This window comes from Vulpes lagopus, chromosome 13 (genome assembly GCF_018345385.1).
Source record: "Vulpes lagopus strain Blue_001 chromosome 13, ASM1834538v1, whole genome shotgun sequence".
NCBI classification, from domain to species: domain Eukaryota; kingdom Metazoa; phylum Chordata; class Mammalia; order Carnivora; family Canidae; genus Vulpes; species Vulpes lagopus.
The window spans coordinates 56,304,065-56,318,210 of record NC_054836.1 but is presented as its reverse complement, the minus strand read 5'-3'; the positions used below and the strand labels follow the sequence as shown (position 1 = coordinate 56,318,210).

The following is a 14,146-nucleotide window of genomic DNA, read 5'->3' as shown; positions in this document are numbered from 1 at the left end:
CCTGAGACTAGGAGAAAATATTTGCAAAAGACGTATCTGGAAAGGAACCGTTATCCAAAATACACAAAGGACTCTTCAAATTCACCAATAAGAAAACAAATAGTCTAATTAAAAGATTCCCAGAGGACCTGAAAAGACACCCCACCGAAGAAGATATAAAAAATGGAAAGTTCGCATATGAAAACACATTCAAAAGCATGTGTCGTGGGGAAATGCAAAATAAAGCAACAAAGAGCACCACACAACTCCACTAGAATGGTCAAATTCCCAAACACTGAGGATGCAGAATGCCTGGGAGGTTGCAGAGCTCCTTCCCTGCTGGTGGAAATGCAAAACAGGACAGTCACTCTGGAAGACAGTGTGACAGTTTCTTTCAAAACTTAAATATACTCTTACCCTAAGATCCCTGGTATTTACCCAAAGGAGTTGAAAACTAATGTCCACACGAAACCCGCACAAGGATGTTTACAGCAGCTTCACTCATAATTGCCAAAACCTAGAGGCAACCAAGATGTCCTTCAGTAGCTACACCCAGGTAATGGAATGTTATTCTGCACTAAAGTGAGATGAGATACCAGGCCACGAAAAGACATGGCTTCCATGTCCTAAAGAGGAAATTTAAATGCATATTACTACGTAAGAGCAGCCAATCTGAAGAGACGACAGACTGTATGATTCCAACTGTGTGCATTCTAGAAAAAGCAAAACCATGGAAGCAGCGGAAAGATGGGTTGTTGCCGGGGAGTAGGGGAAGGAGCAGATGAATAAGGGCTTGCCCAAAGTAAAACTTAGTGTCAACCGTGGAGTTTGGGTGATAATGATATGCTGATTGTAAGAAATGTACCACTCTGGTGTGGAATGTTGACAGTGGGGGAGGCTGGATGTGCGGGGTGCAAGGAGTTCATTGGACTCTGTACCTTCTGCTCAGTTTTGCTGTGAACTAAAAACTGCCCTAAAATATAACACATATTAATTTTTTAGAAAAAATTAGAATGATTACAGTAGAGCATGCTCTGAGACTGCCCTCTTGGGGTCATGTGTGAAAACGAACCTCCACAAATAAGGGAAGACCAGATTGGAGGGTTTAGTAGGGGTCTACTTTCTACCTACCACACCCTGGCACCTGCATCTTATATGAAGAAAGTCTGCAAGGAAGAACAGGGTACCAAAGAAGCTCTGTCAACTAAAAACATGGATTGAAACAAAGAAAAACCACTCAGCTTTCAGAAATACTATTTTCCTTGATGAGATTTGCTTATCAAGAGCTATCAGATAACTGCCACGATTTGAAAAGGCTTTCAAATAAATAAATGGGCCCTTGCAGAAGATACATTTTTTTTTTTATTCTATTAGCCTCGATTTTAAAACAAAAACAACCTCTGGGGCAGCCCAGGTGGCTCAGAGGTTTAGCGCCGCCTTCGGCCCCGGGCATGATCCTGGAGACCCAGGATCGAGTCCCACGTCGGGCTCCCTGCATGGAGCCTGCTTCTCCCTCTGCCTGTGCCTCTGCCTCTCTCTCTGTGTCCCTCATGAATAAATAAATAAAATCTTAAAAAAAAAAAACTCAAAAGTGTCCTAAGCCATAAAAGTGGGGACACAAAAAGACATTCGTATACTCCTGTTCAAAAAAGCATTATTCAACAGAGTCAAAAGGTAGAAACAACCTAAGTTGACAAATGGAAGAGATGTATTTGCTTATCTGGAACAAATTTATTTGGAATAATTTATTTGGAATACTCAGCTCAAAAAACAGAGGACTCGGACATATGCTGTAAGATGACGTACTACGAAGACGTGATACGTGAACTAAGCCCGTCACAAAAGAACAAATACTCCAGGTCACACGAGGAAATGTGTGAGGGAAATCCTGCATCGTAGTTGACTTAGAGTCATCGCATTCATGGAGACAAAAGGTGGAGACAAATGGTGATTGCCTGGGCCTGGGAGGGGGGAAGAATAGGACATTTTTGTCGAATGGCTACGGAGTTTCAGTTTTGCAAAATGAAAAAGTCGTGTGGAGGGGTGGTGATGATGACTGCAGCACACCGGGAATGCACTGAAGGCCCCTGAATTGTACGCTCACAAATGGTACATTGTAGGTTATGTATATTTTACCAAAATTTTTTAAGAAGAAATCATTTTTTTTTTTTAGGAGCATTTCAACTCATGTGGGATTCTCAAGAAGCTTTATTTAAAGAAATGGTTCGTGTTTTGGGTTCCATGATCCTTAGAGACTGAAGAGATGAATGAGACATGATTAATGAACACGTCTGAAAACAGCTAAGTTTCACACAAATATATGGATTTTATTGGCACGTGATATTTTCTTACAGTAATAAATAGAATGCAATCTTAACAGTTTAGTCTGGAGTTGGGAAGGCATGTGTCCTTGAGAGAAGCGGTCGGATTTCGTGGTACCATTTGCTAAGAGGGAACCTGTGTGCTGGCAGGGAATCAAAGGAGCAAATCTTTGTGAACCCTAAGGCTTGTCTCTATGCCATCAAGGTAATTTGTAACCCCTGGTTGATATCCTCCCCCTCCCACCCCCCGTTTTTTTCCCCTTCAGTTTTAACACATCATAAAAATAGCTAGTGCCATAAAAAGCCAACATTTCAAATATAAAATTGTTTCAATACAAATATAATTCCTAATACAATCATCTTAAAATACAGCCATTTGTGAGTTTGAAGTAGTATTAAAATAAATATTTCCTAGAGAAAATTTTATTTGCATCACAAAAACTATAAAAACAGAAGCATATAAAGTGAACCGACGGTCCCCCGTGTGTCCCGTAATCCCTCCCAGCCAGGCTCCACAGGAGGACAGGCCTGGAGCTGGGCGGAAACTGCGCGACATAACCCTACATGCACCTGCGTCCTCGGAGCTCCGTATTTCCACCCGCCTGCCTCCGTGCCCTCCTCCCAGAGCTCCCGGGGGAGGAGGGTCTCCTGTGCCACTTCCTACTAAAGCATGTTTGTCTCAACGTCTTTCTGTCCCAAGCTCTTAAGAGCCTGTTACTTTCTGGAGGCTGGGGAACGTCAGGTCAACCTCCTCACCAAGGGAGTCACCCTGCCCCCTACCTGGGTGCCAGCGCCCTCTTCCCCAGGAAGGGGCGCATTATCACGGGCTGGATTGCTTGCTTTGGGTGGAGCGGTGAGTGGTACAAACAGGGGGTTCCCTCAGACTCCTGACCGGCACCCTGTGTTGCACGTGGCCTCAGGCCAGCTGACTCGGGGCCTCTAGCACGTGCCCCGCAGTGGAACAGCCGGGATGCCCCCCAGAGGATGGAGTCATGTTGTGGGCCATGTCGGGGAGGGCAGGGGAAAGGGGCAGGAAGGTCTCCGCACCAGCCAGGCTCCCAGGGGCCTTCCTTTCATCGAGGCTCCCGGTAGTGGGCCGCGTGCCCTCTGGGCCACAGGGCGCACGTGTCCGCAAGCAGCAGGCCCAGCAGCTCAGCGGGCTGACCCCCACAGCCGCCCTCCCATCGCTTCCCAGAGGAAAGGCTTTCCTGGGAGCTCGGCCTTGTGCGCCCACGTGGCAAATCTTCAAGGGTCTGAAGTCCCTGTCACACAATTTGACCACTGCCCAGAAGTCACTTATCCAGATCCAGCCGAGTGTCCTTAATTCCCCTTATCAAGATTTTTTTTTTCCTTTTAAAAATACACATGACTCGTCCTTGGTTTCCGAAGTCGAACCCACGTCCTCCTCCACCTTGATGAGCGAAGCCCCCCGCAAAGATCCGGGGCGCCCTAAAGCCTTGTGTCCTGCACCTCGTCTTCCGTCTCCTCCTTCAGGGCCGCGATCCTGGAAGGGGACCTCTGCCGGCTGGAGAGCCGGTGCGGGAGGAGGCCGGGCCGCTCGGGGGGCCCGATGGCCTGCCGGAAGGCGCTCCTCTCGCTCAGCAGCCTCTGGATGGACTCGAACTGCCGCAGCCTGCTGTCCTCAATGACCTAGGGGAGGTGGCCGTTAGCGTGTCCCAGGGCCCAGGGTGCCCTCAGCCCAGTCCCCGGGGCCTCTGGCCTCCTGGGGCTCCTCTGTGTGCGAAAGGGGCTCTAGCCTTCTTTTTCTTTTTTAAAAGATTTACTTATTTATTCATGAGAGACACACAGAGAGAGGCAGAGACCCAGGCAGAGGGAGAAGTAGGCTCCATGCAGGGAGCCCGACGTGGGACTCGATCCCAGGACCCCAGGATCACACCCAAGCCCAAGGTGGGCTTCAAACCACTGGGCCACCCAAGGGTCCCAGGCTCTAACTTTCTACTTGGCCTCTGGAAGACCAGAATTCCTTTCTTAATGGTAGAGGCGTGAGCCCTGTGGCTCCTCCGAGAGCCTTAAAGGAACCCCTGGGCCTGGCAGGTCAGCAGGGCCTCCCCCACCGCCTCAAACCCGGTGTGAACACCGAGCGTGACACAAAGTCGAGCCTGTTCACAGCCCCCAACCGTTCCAAGCGAGGCGGCGGTTAGGAGGTGCCCGGTGACACCTCCTGGGAGGACCGGAGGGCCTCTAGGGAGCCCCAAGACCTGGCCCCGGCAGGGCAAGAGGTTGCGGGCCACCCCCACCCCCACCCCATTTGTCACGTAAAGCTTCTAGGTAACAACAAGTCCTCAGTAAGAAAAGCGTGTCCCTCCAGGAGCCTTGAAGGCCTTAACAGGAATGACGTGACATGTCCTCCTCGGAACTTCCTTGTGACTAAACCCCAGGGAATTTGTAAACATGGCTCGAAAGGCTCTGTGACAGCTTTGCAAGCACAATGAGGAGGTGGACGGGAGAGGCGCTCACCCGAGCTCTAAGTAATGAGCAGAAGAATGAAGTGAGTCTTTCAACCACCATTAAAACCACACGTCGGGGTGCGCGGCGATCCAGGCCTGCCCTGGAGCCCATCCAAGGAGACTTGGCTGTTAAAAGCATCGGGACTTAGACTCTCTTATGACTTGATCCCCAAATAAAGGGTTCAAATGTACAGATGTGTCTGTTGATTAATGTAACTCAATAACCGGCTGCTACGTTAGATTTCCTGGATCCCCGCCTCACCTCGGAGCCCAAAGGAGCGCGGCTGCCCTGAGTAGAGCTGGACGGCGGCGGACGCCTATTTGAAGGAAGCACCTGTACACTGCTGTGTTGTGATTTGCAGGAACCCCCATCTCAGCTATTGTTAACGAGAATTAAAGGAGACGTAAGATCTTAAGCAAATTATAAGCTCACCAAGAATCGCTGACATTCCAACATCGCTTCTATCCTGTGCTCAGAGAGGATCACTGTGCAATCTGCAAACGCTTGCTTTAGGGTTCTTCGGATGATTTGGTATGTTCTAGAAAAGGAAGAAACTGGCACATGTAACATCACAGAGTGTCAATAATCTGCCTTTACCCTTGATGACACACCTCCTGTCCTGTCAATTTAGTTCTTTAAATGACTTATCTTTCTTCAAATACTTTTGTTAACCTAGTGCTGGTGCAGAGTCTGCCATCATCAGCTCTCCCACCACGGGGCAGATTCTAGGTTTCCATGAACGAATAGGACAGATGTTTTGAAGAAAGTTTTGCAAGTGAGTACATTTCATTATCATGTGGAATCACGAGTGGTTCTCTTGTGCTATGAAGATTTCTTCAGTGAGGCAGAGCATGAGTATAAGCAGGGGGGAGGAGGCAGAGGGAGAGGGAGACACAGATCCCCCACCCCCACTCCCACCGCCAAGTAGGGCGCCCGACACAGGGCTCGATCCCAGGATCCTGAGATCACGACCTGAGCCGAGGGGAGACAGTCGATTGAGCCATCCAGGTGCCCCTAAAAAAATTTCTTACTATATAAATGGCATAGAAAGAAAAGTCATAAGAATCAGATTATGCCTATGTAACTAAATATTTCATCATGTGTTGGCAAGGGGGAGAGTCTAAGAAATTCCAAAATCACACTCAGAAGAGAACGTGGGACTCTTATCCCAGGAAATAAGCACTCGTGCTCACGTCAAACAGTGACTTTTCCACTGGGCAATCATTTCACATCTGGGGGCTGGGGAGGCCTCCACTTGCGGACATGACAGCCTACTGGGAATCGGTGTCAACATGAAGGAGGCGTCACAGATTCGCTCCCGTTGTGTCAATAAAGAGCAGGAACTCTGAAACTCACATCGGATCCAAATGAGCACTGGGTTCATCGAGCAGCAGGATTTTCGCCTTCCTGAGGACAGATCTGGCCAAGCACATCAACTGCTTGTGGCCATGGCTTAGGACGTAACCCCCATCCACCAGGACGAAATCGAGCTTCCCGGGAAACTGCTCTATCACAGATCTGAGTCCAACCTGCAGGAAAGAAGGAGGGAAATCACCGTGCTTGGAAGGGTAGTGTAGATCCCATGAGGTGAAAGACACTCGAGAGGTGACAATCTAAAAGCCTGAAAGTCCAGATTTCACATCAACAACCCACCACTCCCGCTATCTGGGTTTGACTGAACAAGAGTCTACATAGGCTCCCGGCAGCTCTAAAGGATGAGCCCACGACTTGGTTCGACTCTGTACTTAATTCAGGACATTTTCGACGAGTGCTTATTCTGCGCCAAGGGCTCCGCGTGGGGATTGAAAAAATGATAAATGGCACGTGGTCCCTGCAAGGCTCAGGATCTATAAAGACATACATAGATAATTGCAACACGATCGAACACATGCTGGAAAAGACAATATGTATAAAATGCAGGTCTTTGCCGTATCTCAACAGCTTCTTTTTTTCTACTTTCCATTCCCCTCTCTGTCCTAACAGCATGGAGAGTAACAGGAAAGAATCAATTGGGGAGCTTCTTCAATTCATAAAAACTGATGATAAGAAATTGATGCCACTATGAAGTAAAAAAAAAAAAAAGAGTTAGAATGGTGGTGTATAACTAGAAGATTTAAAGGTGCTTAGATGTTGAGGTGGAATATGAGAGTTGTGTTAGGGCCAATGGCTTACGTTTTTAAGCTAGATGGAAAATAATAAGGTGAGGATGTGAAGAAGATATAGAAACAAACTCTTCCAAAATAAGACGCCAGTGATTGCAGTCTCGGCTCTTATCACTTTTTTGGACAAGCGTGTGTTAACGTTTCTTGTTTGCCAAACGTTGCTGAGTGTTTGAGAGCCAAAGAGCTAGATGGATGATTGTCCCTACTCTTGGGAAGTCTGGGATTTAGTCCTGGGAAGGAGGATATAATACTCATTGTAATACAGGCAGAATGGGATGGATAATGGCTTTAGGAAACACTCCTGGGTTCAGTGATGAATTCACAGATGGCCCATATCACCATATTTGATCAGCAAATACTAACTGTGTGCCCATGATACGTATTGCCAATGACGCTCTTTTTCCTTGACTGGCTTCTCATTAAAGCGATCTCACTTTGTGAGAATCCATTAATTTTGAAAAGAGTCTCTGAGATGGTAGGGAATGTAAACATATTAATTGGACAAGGGGGACTAGTCTGATGTGCCCTGGAAGACTCAAATGTAAAACTACTTTCAGATCCAAGGTTCTGAGACGTGAATGAAGATACCAGGTAGGAGCCAGAAGGCCTGTGTTCTTTCTTTGCTTCTTCATCCTTTTGCTTTTTCTTGGCTTCAGCCTGTGAACCTGCTACGGTCTCTCCTATCACTTACCTCCGAGTTCTCCTTTAGCTCATATTCCATATCCACCTCCTTTGCACAAATCTCAAAAAAATTAGCATGTGTTTCTTGTCTCCACTGTCTCACAACACAGAACATTTTTTTTCCTTCTTTGAACACCTATTCCTTGGCTTATGAGAAGCCGCAAACTCTATGGCCACTTATTATCACGTGTGGGCAGCTCTTCCTCTTCCCGTCCCTTGAATATGTCTTCCTCACCCCTAACTCTTCGAACTCTCCTTCTGAGAGCTCCTTTGTTCTTAGGGTGTCAACTACCACGGATAAGTGAAGGATTTTTTGAATCTTTATCTCTAGCCCTGGCCATATTCCAAATACTTCTTAAAATCCTCCTCCTTGCTCACCCCATTGTGGTGGCCATCATTATTCCTTAGCTTCCCACTGCAAATCCCAAGTGATCAGTCTGTCAAGTGACCATACAAACACCCCAGGGATGCTTCTCAAATTACAGGTTTGACCATCTCATTTCTCTCTTTGAAACTTCTTCCTTACAGAATAAAACTGAGCCTTCTCACATGACATAAAAGGCATCCAGGATGGCATCCCTGCCACCCTTGCTTCCAGCAGCACCAAACATTTTGTAGTTCCCTATACACCTTGACGCACCCTTCTGAATGTCCCTGGCCATCCGTTAGGGCAGTCAGGCAGCTAGCCATGGTAGTATTTGTGGAAATTTAGCCATGGTAGTATTTGTGGAAGTTTCCCCTGTTAGACTGATTTTTGAGGGTAAAAACACACGCCCGAGTGCCAATATTGGGTGCGCCGTCAGCTTTGACACATTCGTCCATTTGTTCAACAAATAAGTACTGAGCCCCTAGAATGCTGGCCAGAAAAAACCCAAACATGGTTTTGAAGAATTCAAAAATGAACCAAACTTAAGAGTGACAAATGAGAAGTTAAGTGCTGACTCTGTCCTGCCAATATAGAGCGCAATCTAAGACAAGCAACTTTGCTATCTGGGTGTTTTTCTCATCTTTAAGACTCTTTAAAATGCCTTAAACATAGAAGTATAAAATTAGAAGTTCCTAACACCAATAAGGACTTTAAAAAAAAATTTAAGTCAAATTAACCATCAGGAAAAGTACAGATTAGATGGATGTTAACAAAGCTTATTGCGGTGATCATTTCACATTGTGTACAGTTATCCAATCATTACATTGCACACTTGAAACTAATACAGCTACATGTCAATTATACTTTAATTAAAAGTAAAAGTGCTGATTAAAGGTTGGAGTTCTGAAGTCAAACAAAAGGGGCTTCACCTCTGCACTTCTCCTCTCCTGGGCTCACGATATCAGATGTGTTACTGTAAGTCTCACTTACCTCACTTGAAAAAAATGGGGAAAATAATAGTATGGACTTCAAAGGACTATACTTGGGGATTAAGTGAGTTAATTTCTGGAAAGATGTTGCCACACAGAGAGGTGCATGGTAAGCACCTAATCCATCCTAACGACTATTAGAACTTGGGGAATCCCAAGGACATGGGCCTGGTCACTGAGACACTACCCTGGTATGACAAGATTTGTAAGATTTTTGCCTTCATAAGTTGCCTTGCGGAGGACATTAGGAGGAAGTACTGCAACACTACTAATTTATATCACACCTCTAATAACGAGGTTGAGATATTGGTAAAATGTAATGGCACATACAGTGTTCTCTCTCTAGATCCACACTGATCACACGATAATTTCCCTAGCCACCATACTATTATATTTTGTGTGTTTTTTCCCAGATGAAAACTATTTCTTAAGAAAATAATTAAGTACCTAAATACTTATCACTGTCCATATTTGGAGAACAAAATTATAAGAAATAAATGACAGTGAGATAGAACAACCTAGGGTCTATTTTGCAACATTCCTATCTTACTGTTTTACTCACTATCAAGTATAGTTAAAAAAAAAAATCACATTCACTAGAGAAAGATCAACATGAGCTAGCAAAGCTTTAAGTTTTGAAGTAAGTAAATATTTGACAAATTGATCAATTGCCTATTTTCTGCCAGATGTTGTGATAGGTTTTGGAGAGACAGTGGGAGGCCAGACAGACTAATGAATGTTTTTGGAAAGTTACAAAGTTATTACCATAACTCTATGTGTAACCAACTTTATATGCTGGTAAGAACGGCTTAAATTAACCTAATGATTATTTGAATGTAAATGACTGCTCAGTGCTCAGTCACACAGTCTTTAATAGATTCTTAATGAGGGTCTATTAAATTCTAGGTACTATGGCAGACTTGGGGATTCAAAGATGAATAACACTAGGCCCTGTCTTGAAGAAACTCATGGTCCAGGTGGGGAGAAAAATAATAAGTGAGAAATTACTGTTGATAGGGCTGTGAGAAAAGAAAAAAAAAAGATTGAAAAGGTAATTGCCACAGAGATAATCTAATTTAGTAGCTTAATAGCAGAATTCTTTATATATTAACATATACACATTTATATATATATATGTGTGTGTGTGTGTGTGTGTATATATATATATATGTTCCTGATATAATGTTAGTTACATATATCACATTATTTTTCAGTAGTTTAAAATAAATATAAATTTTAGCTTACCTCTGTCCAAATTAAGGTAAATTAAAATCTACTAGAATCCAAACACTTCTTATTATTTTTATTCCAACTTAGCATGAAAAACACATAAAAGTATCATCACCAGTTTGTGGATATGAACAACTTCATAACAAAAGACTTGGCCAGCTTTATGCGGTTGAGCTGAAAAATCATGTATTTACAAGGAAAAAATTTTGTCTTGTGACATATCAGGCTAAACAAAATGTATTATGGTCTGTAAAGGACCAGATATTTTCTTCAAAATGTTGACTCTTGCTATTGCCACACTCTGGAATGTTATTATGGAGCAAGAGTTTGCTCTTGTGACAAGAAAACAGGGGGGAAAAAAAACCCAGAAAAGTGAATTGCGGTTGGACTGAATAGTCCATTAGCAGGTAGTTATAAAAATAGACACTCTCAACTCCTTTAAGCACTGCTTCTGCTGCTCTGCAGGTTTTCCAGGGCAGATTTTCCACTTAAAAGGCCACTGTCTTCTATGTAGCTTGCTCTTTAAAATATCTAGCTATCAATGTGTTAGGAAGGGAACTATTTTATAAGTTATCTAAAAAGCAAACAGTTACCAAAAAGCCCTTGTTCTAAAACCAACAGATAGGCTGCTTCAGCCACAGACAACTAAGAAAGCTCATGGCAGCAAGAGCCAGTGAACCCGAAGTCTAAGGATGCGGCCGTGCAGCATCCACCAAGCCCCTCAGACTTCTCAAGGCCGTGCTCGTTGCTAATGGCAACACCTGTTGTGTACCAATCACAAGGTTATCTTCGAGATGGATCACAGGCAAATCATCTGTTTATTCACCTAAACAAATGAATCTAATCCTTCATTTAAAAAACCGAATGAAGCCATTTATTTGTTCATTTGATCAACCAATATTTACTGACCACCATCCACATCCCGACACTACCGTAAGTCCTGGAAATACTGCAGTGAATGGGACATCCCCCCTGCCCTCAAGGGATTTACAGTCTTATGGGGACAAGGTCAGAGGTGAGTCTATCCAGGGAGAAGAATGCTATGAAAGGGCTGAGGGTATAGGACACACCTCGGAGGGGTTCCTCCCTCAGGACTGGAGCCTCAGGGCAGGTTGCTACAAGTGATATGGGAAGAAAAGACCTGAATAATGAGCAGGGGCTGGTGGGATTTCCCAGGTACAGAGAACAGCAGGAGAAAAAAAACAAAAAAAAACAAAAAAAAACCTCTGGACATCAGAGAGCACATGGTGCTTTAGAGGCTGGATCGTGGTAAGCAAGGGGAGACTGGGGCATGAGTTTAGAAAGGCAAGCAAAGATCAAATCATGAAGGACCTTGGAAACCACCTTAACCAGGGTGGACTTTGTCTAAAGGATGACAAAGAAGCAGAAGGGGAGAAACAAGTGATCAGATACAGGGTTAAGAAAGATCACCAGAGCCACAAAGAGCAGAATGAACTGTAGGAAGCCAATGGGAGGGAAATCAGTGAGGAGTCTGTTTCAAACTCCCCCATGAGAGTTAAGAGTGGTGTCAGATGGGGATGGGAACATTCTAGATATTTGCAGGAAGTGGCATTAATTGGACTTGATAGGTGGGGAGAGGTGAAGAAGTCGGGAATCAAGAGTTAAGTCCCAGGTCTTGGCTTTGGGCACCTAGAGGGTGCTGGTGCCATTTGCTGAATTAGGAACACAGGACAGCTGTGTGCACTGGGGCAGAAAAAGTCACTATGGAGACAAGGGGCTCGTCCGCGCAGAGGTGTCAGGCAGGGAGCCGACTGGCAGATTTGGGAGTCTCAGCATAGTGGCATTAGTTCGAGCTGAGAGGTAAATTTCCCAGGAAGAATAAGTAAAATAAGACTATTATAAGGATTCTGTGAAACATCAACATTTGAAGGATGGCCAGGTGAAGATCACATGGAAACAGGATCATACTAGCGAAGAGTCACTTAATACCTATTATTTGCCAGGCCCTGGGCTTGTCCGTAACGTGTATGCCTCAAAGGTCACAACAACCTTAGCAATCTATTGAGCCACAATGTTAGGGGTCTATTTTTTTTTTCCCCAGTCTCTTGAAATTCTCTTGGTCTACACAACTGATAGAGTCAGTGCTCCTGGGGAGAAGCTATCTGGCTCGGAGTCATCTGGAGATGGGAAAATGAGACCATCTCAGTCCAAGGTCTTAGATAGACACCCCTTTTCCCTACTTTGGGACGCACACGTGCACCCATAGAATGATGAGGCTCAGCGTGCGGAGATGAACGTGGGCTATTTACGCTCGCTCGGCTTCTAAGCCTTAGGACCAGTAACTAGGCACGATCCTCATGGCCTCACGAAACCTAGTCCACATCAACAAGAACAAAGTTTCGTGCTGGAGTGTGGGGACAACTGCGAGGTAGGAATGAAGTGTTTCTTGGCCTGGTGGTGTCATCGTGTGTACTTCTGATTTTCACTTGGGGGAAAGCGGAATTACAAAGGAGGCGCTGTTGAGATAAGAGTCAGGTGTTTGGCTAATCTGCTGTTACTCAGCTCATGTCTCTCTATTGACACAAGTCATACCGAGGTCACAGAGAGGACTGGATGAGATGCCATACGTCCCGGTTTGCCCTGGACAGTACCGGTTTATGCCCTTGGTCCCAGCATCCTGTCCAGTTTAGAAACTGACACGCCCCAAAATGTTCCTGTTTGGATAAATTGTATGACCAGCCACGTGGACAAAAGCCCAGGACTTGTAACTCTTTAAACCAATGATTTTCTGCCTCTCTGCTCCTCTGGACTGTTGCTTATGTGTGTGCTACCTTTGGGGCCTCCTCAACAGAAAATTATCATCACTACTCAAAGCACATGGCATGAACGTAAGGACAGCATCATCATCTTGGTTTATGAATGACAAAGCATTTCTTAAAGTAGGTAAAAAAAAAAAAAAAGAGCCAAATATGAGTTTATCAAATGCATATCTAGACAGGTAATATGTATGCACTATACTGGTGTTTAAAATTTTAACCGTGTCTTCTAAAATTTTAGGTTTTTATGATCTTGACTTCCTGTAAATTTGATTGTGACTTGGCAACAGTTGCTGATTTTATAAAGTCTAATGTCTTCCTCCCCAGGTCCTGCCCCACCACACCGTGTTCCTATAGCTCATTCTCTGAAGTCACATCAAAGATCTCCAAATGTGCCACTTGCAATTTAGTTAATGTTTTCTTTAAAACTTCTGTTTGTTGGGTAATAAGGAAACTTTGATAATAAAAATAGCTAATCTAAGTGTATTTTATGAGGGGCATATTAAGGTTGGGCACTCAGGGGGTAAGTGTTTCACCCTCACAAGCATGTCAAAGCTCCTGGCAAGATCCAGTCCACAGGGTGGGAAGAACATTCGGGAAAAACAGAATTGGGCCAAACTATGGGAAATAGTGGAATAAAGTTGTTCTCTAAGAAGACCTTTGAATCTCAATGTTCTTAGGTCCCATAATTATAGTCTACCCCTAACTAGGGCTTTGGATGTAAGCCTCAAATGTAATGAAATAGAACAGTTTATGTTCTCCTTTTCTTCCATATAATGCCTCCATGTCCAAGAATGATACCTTACAGCTGGGGTATTCTGTTAAGGAAATCAAGAATTTTGCTCCCAGCACTCTAAATTCTTCCACTTGATGCCTTCAACTATAATGAACCACCCTAATGGGTAAATACAAAGTATTATTTGGTAATTTTGATTCCATTTTAATCCGCATATTTCCTGATGGTCCCACCGACCTCAAGGAAGGGAGCATGCCATGGGACTCCGCCTAGAAAGGCTCACAGCCACATCCCCTGAAAGCAGCTGACTTCTGGTGACTTCCAGAGACGACCGCAGCCTTTTGCAGGTGCTCTAGAGGGATCGTCATTTCTCTGAGCTAAACCCATGCTTCCTAGAGAAGTGTTCCATGTTATGCCAAAGCTTCTCCTAGTGCT

At 44.6% G+C, this 14,146-nt stretch overlaps 1 protein-coding gene across 1 annotated transcript in view; it reads right to left on the bottom strand.

Moving 5' to 3' along the window:
• Positions 1-2,285: 2,285 nt before the first annotated feature.
• The window catches only part of CFTR (CF transmembrane conductance regulator), a 162,535-nt gene continuing 150,674 nt past the window's right edge, over positions 2,286-14,146 (bottom strand). The window contains exons 25-27 of the mRNA XM_041728196.1: positions 6,126-6,298; positions 5,202-5,307; positions 2,286-3,950 (exon numbers count right to left, since the gene is read on the bottom strand). Of these exons, the coding sequence (XP_041584130.1) occupies positions 3,750-3,950; positions 5,202-5,307; positions 6,126-6,298 (480 nt within the window). The 3' untranslated portion in view covers positions 2,286-3,749. The remainder of the gene's footprint in view (positions 3,951-5,201; positions 5,308-6,125; positions 6,299-14,146) is intronic.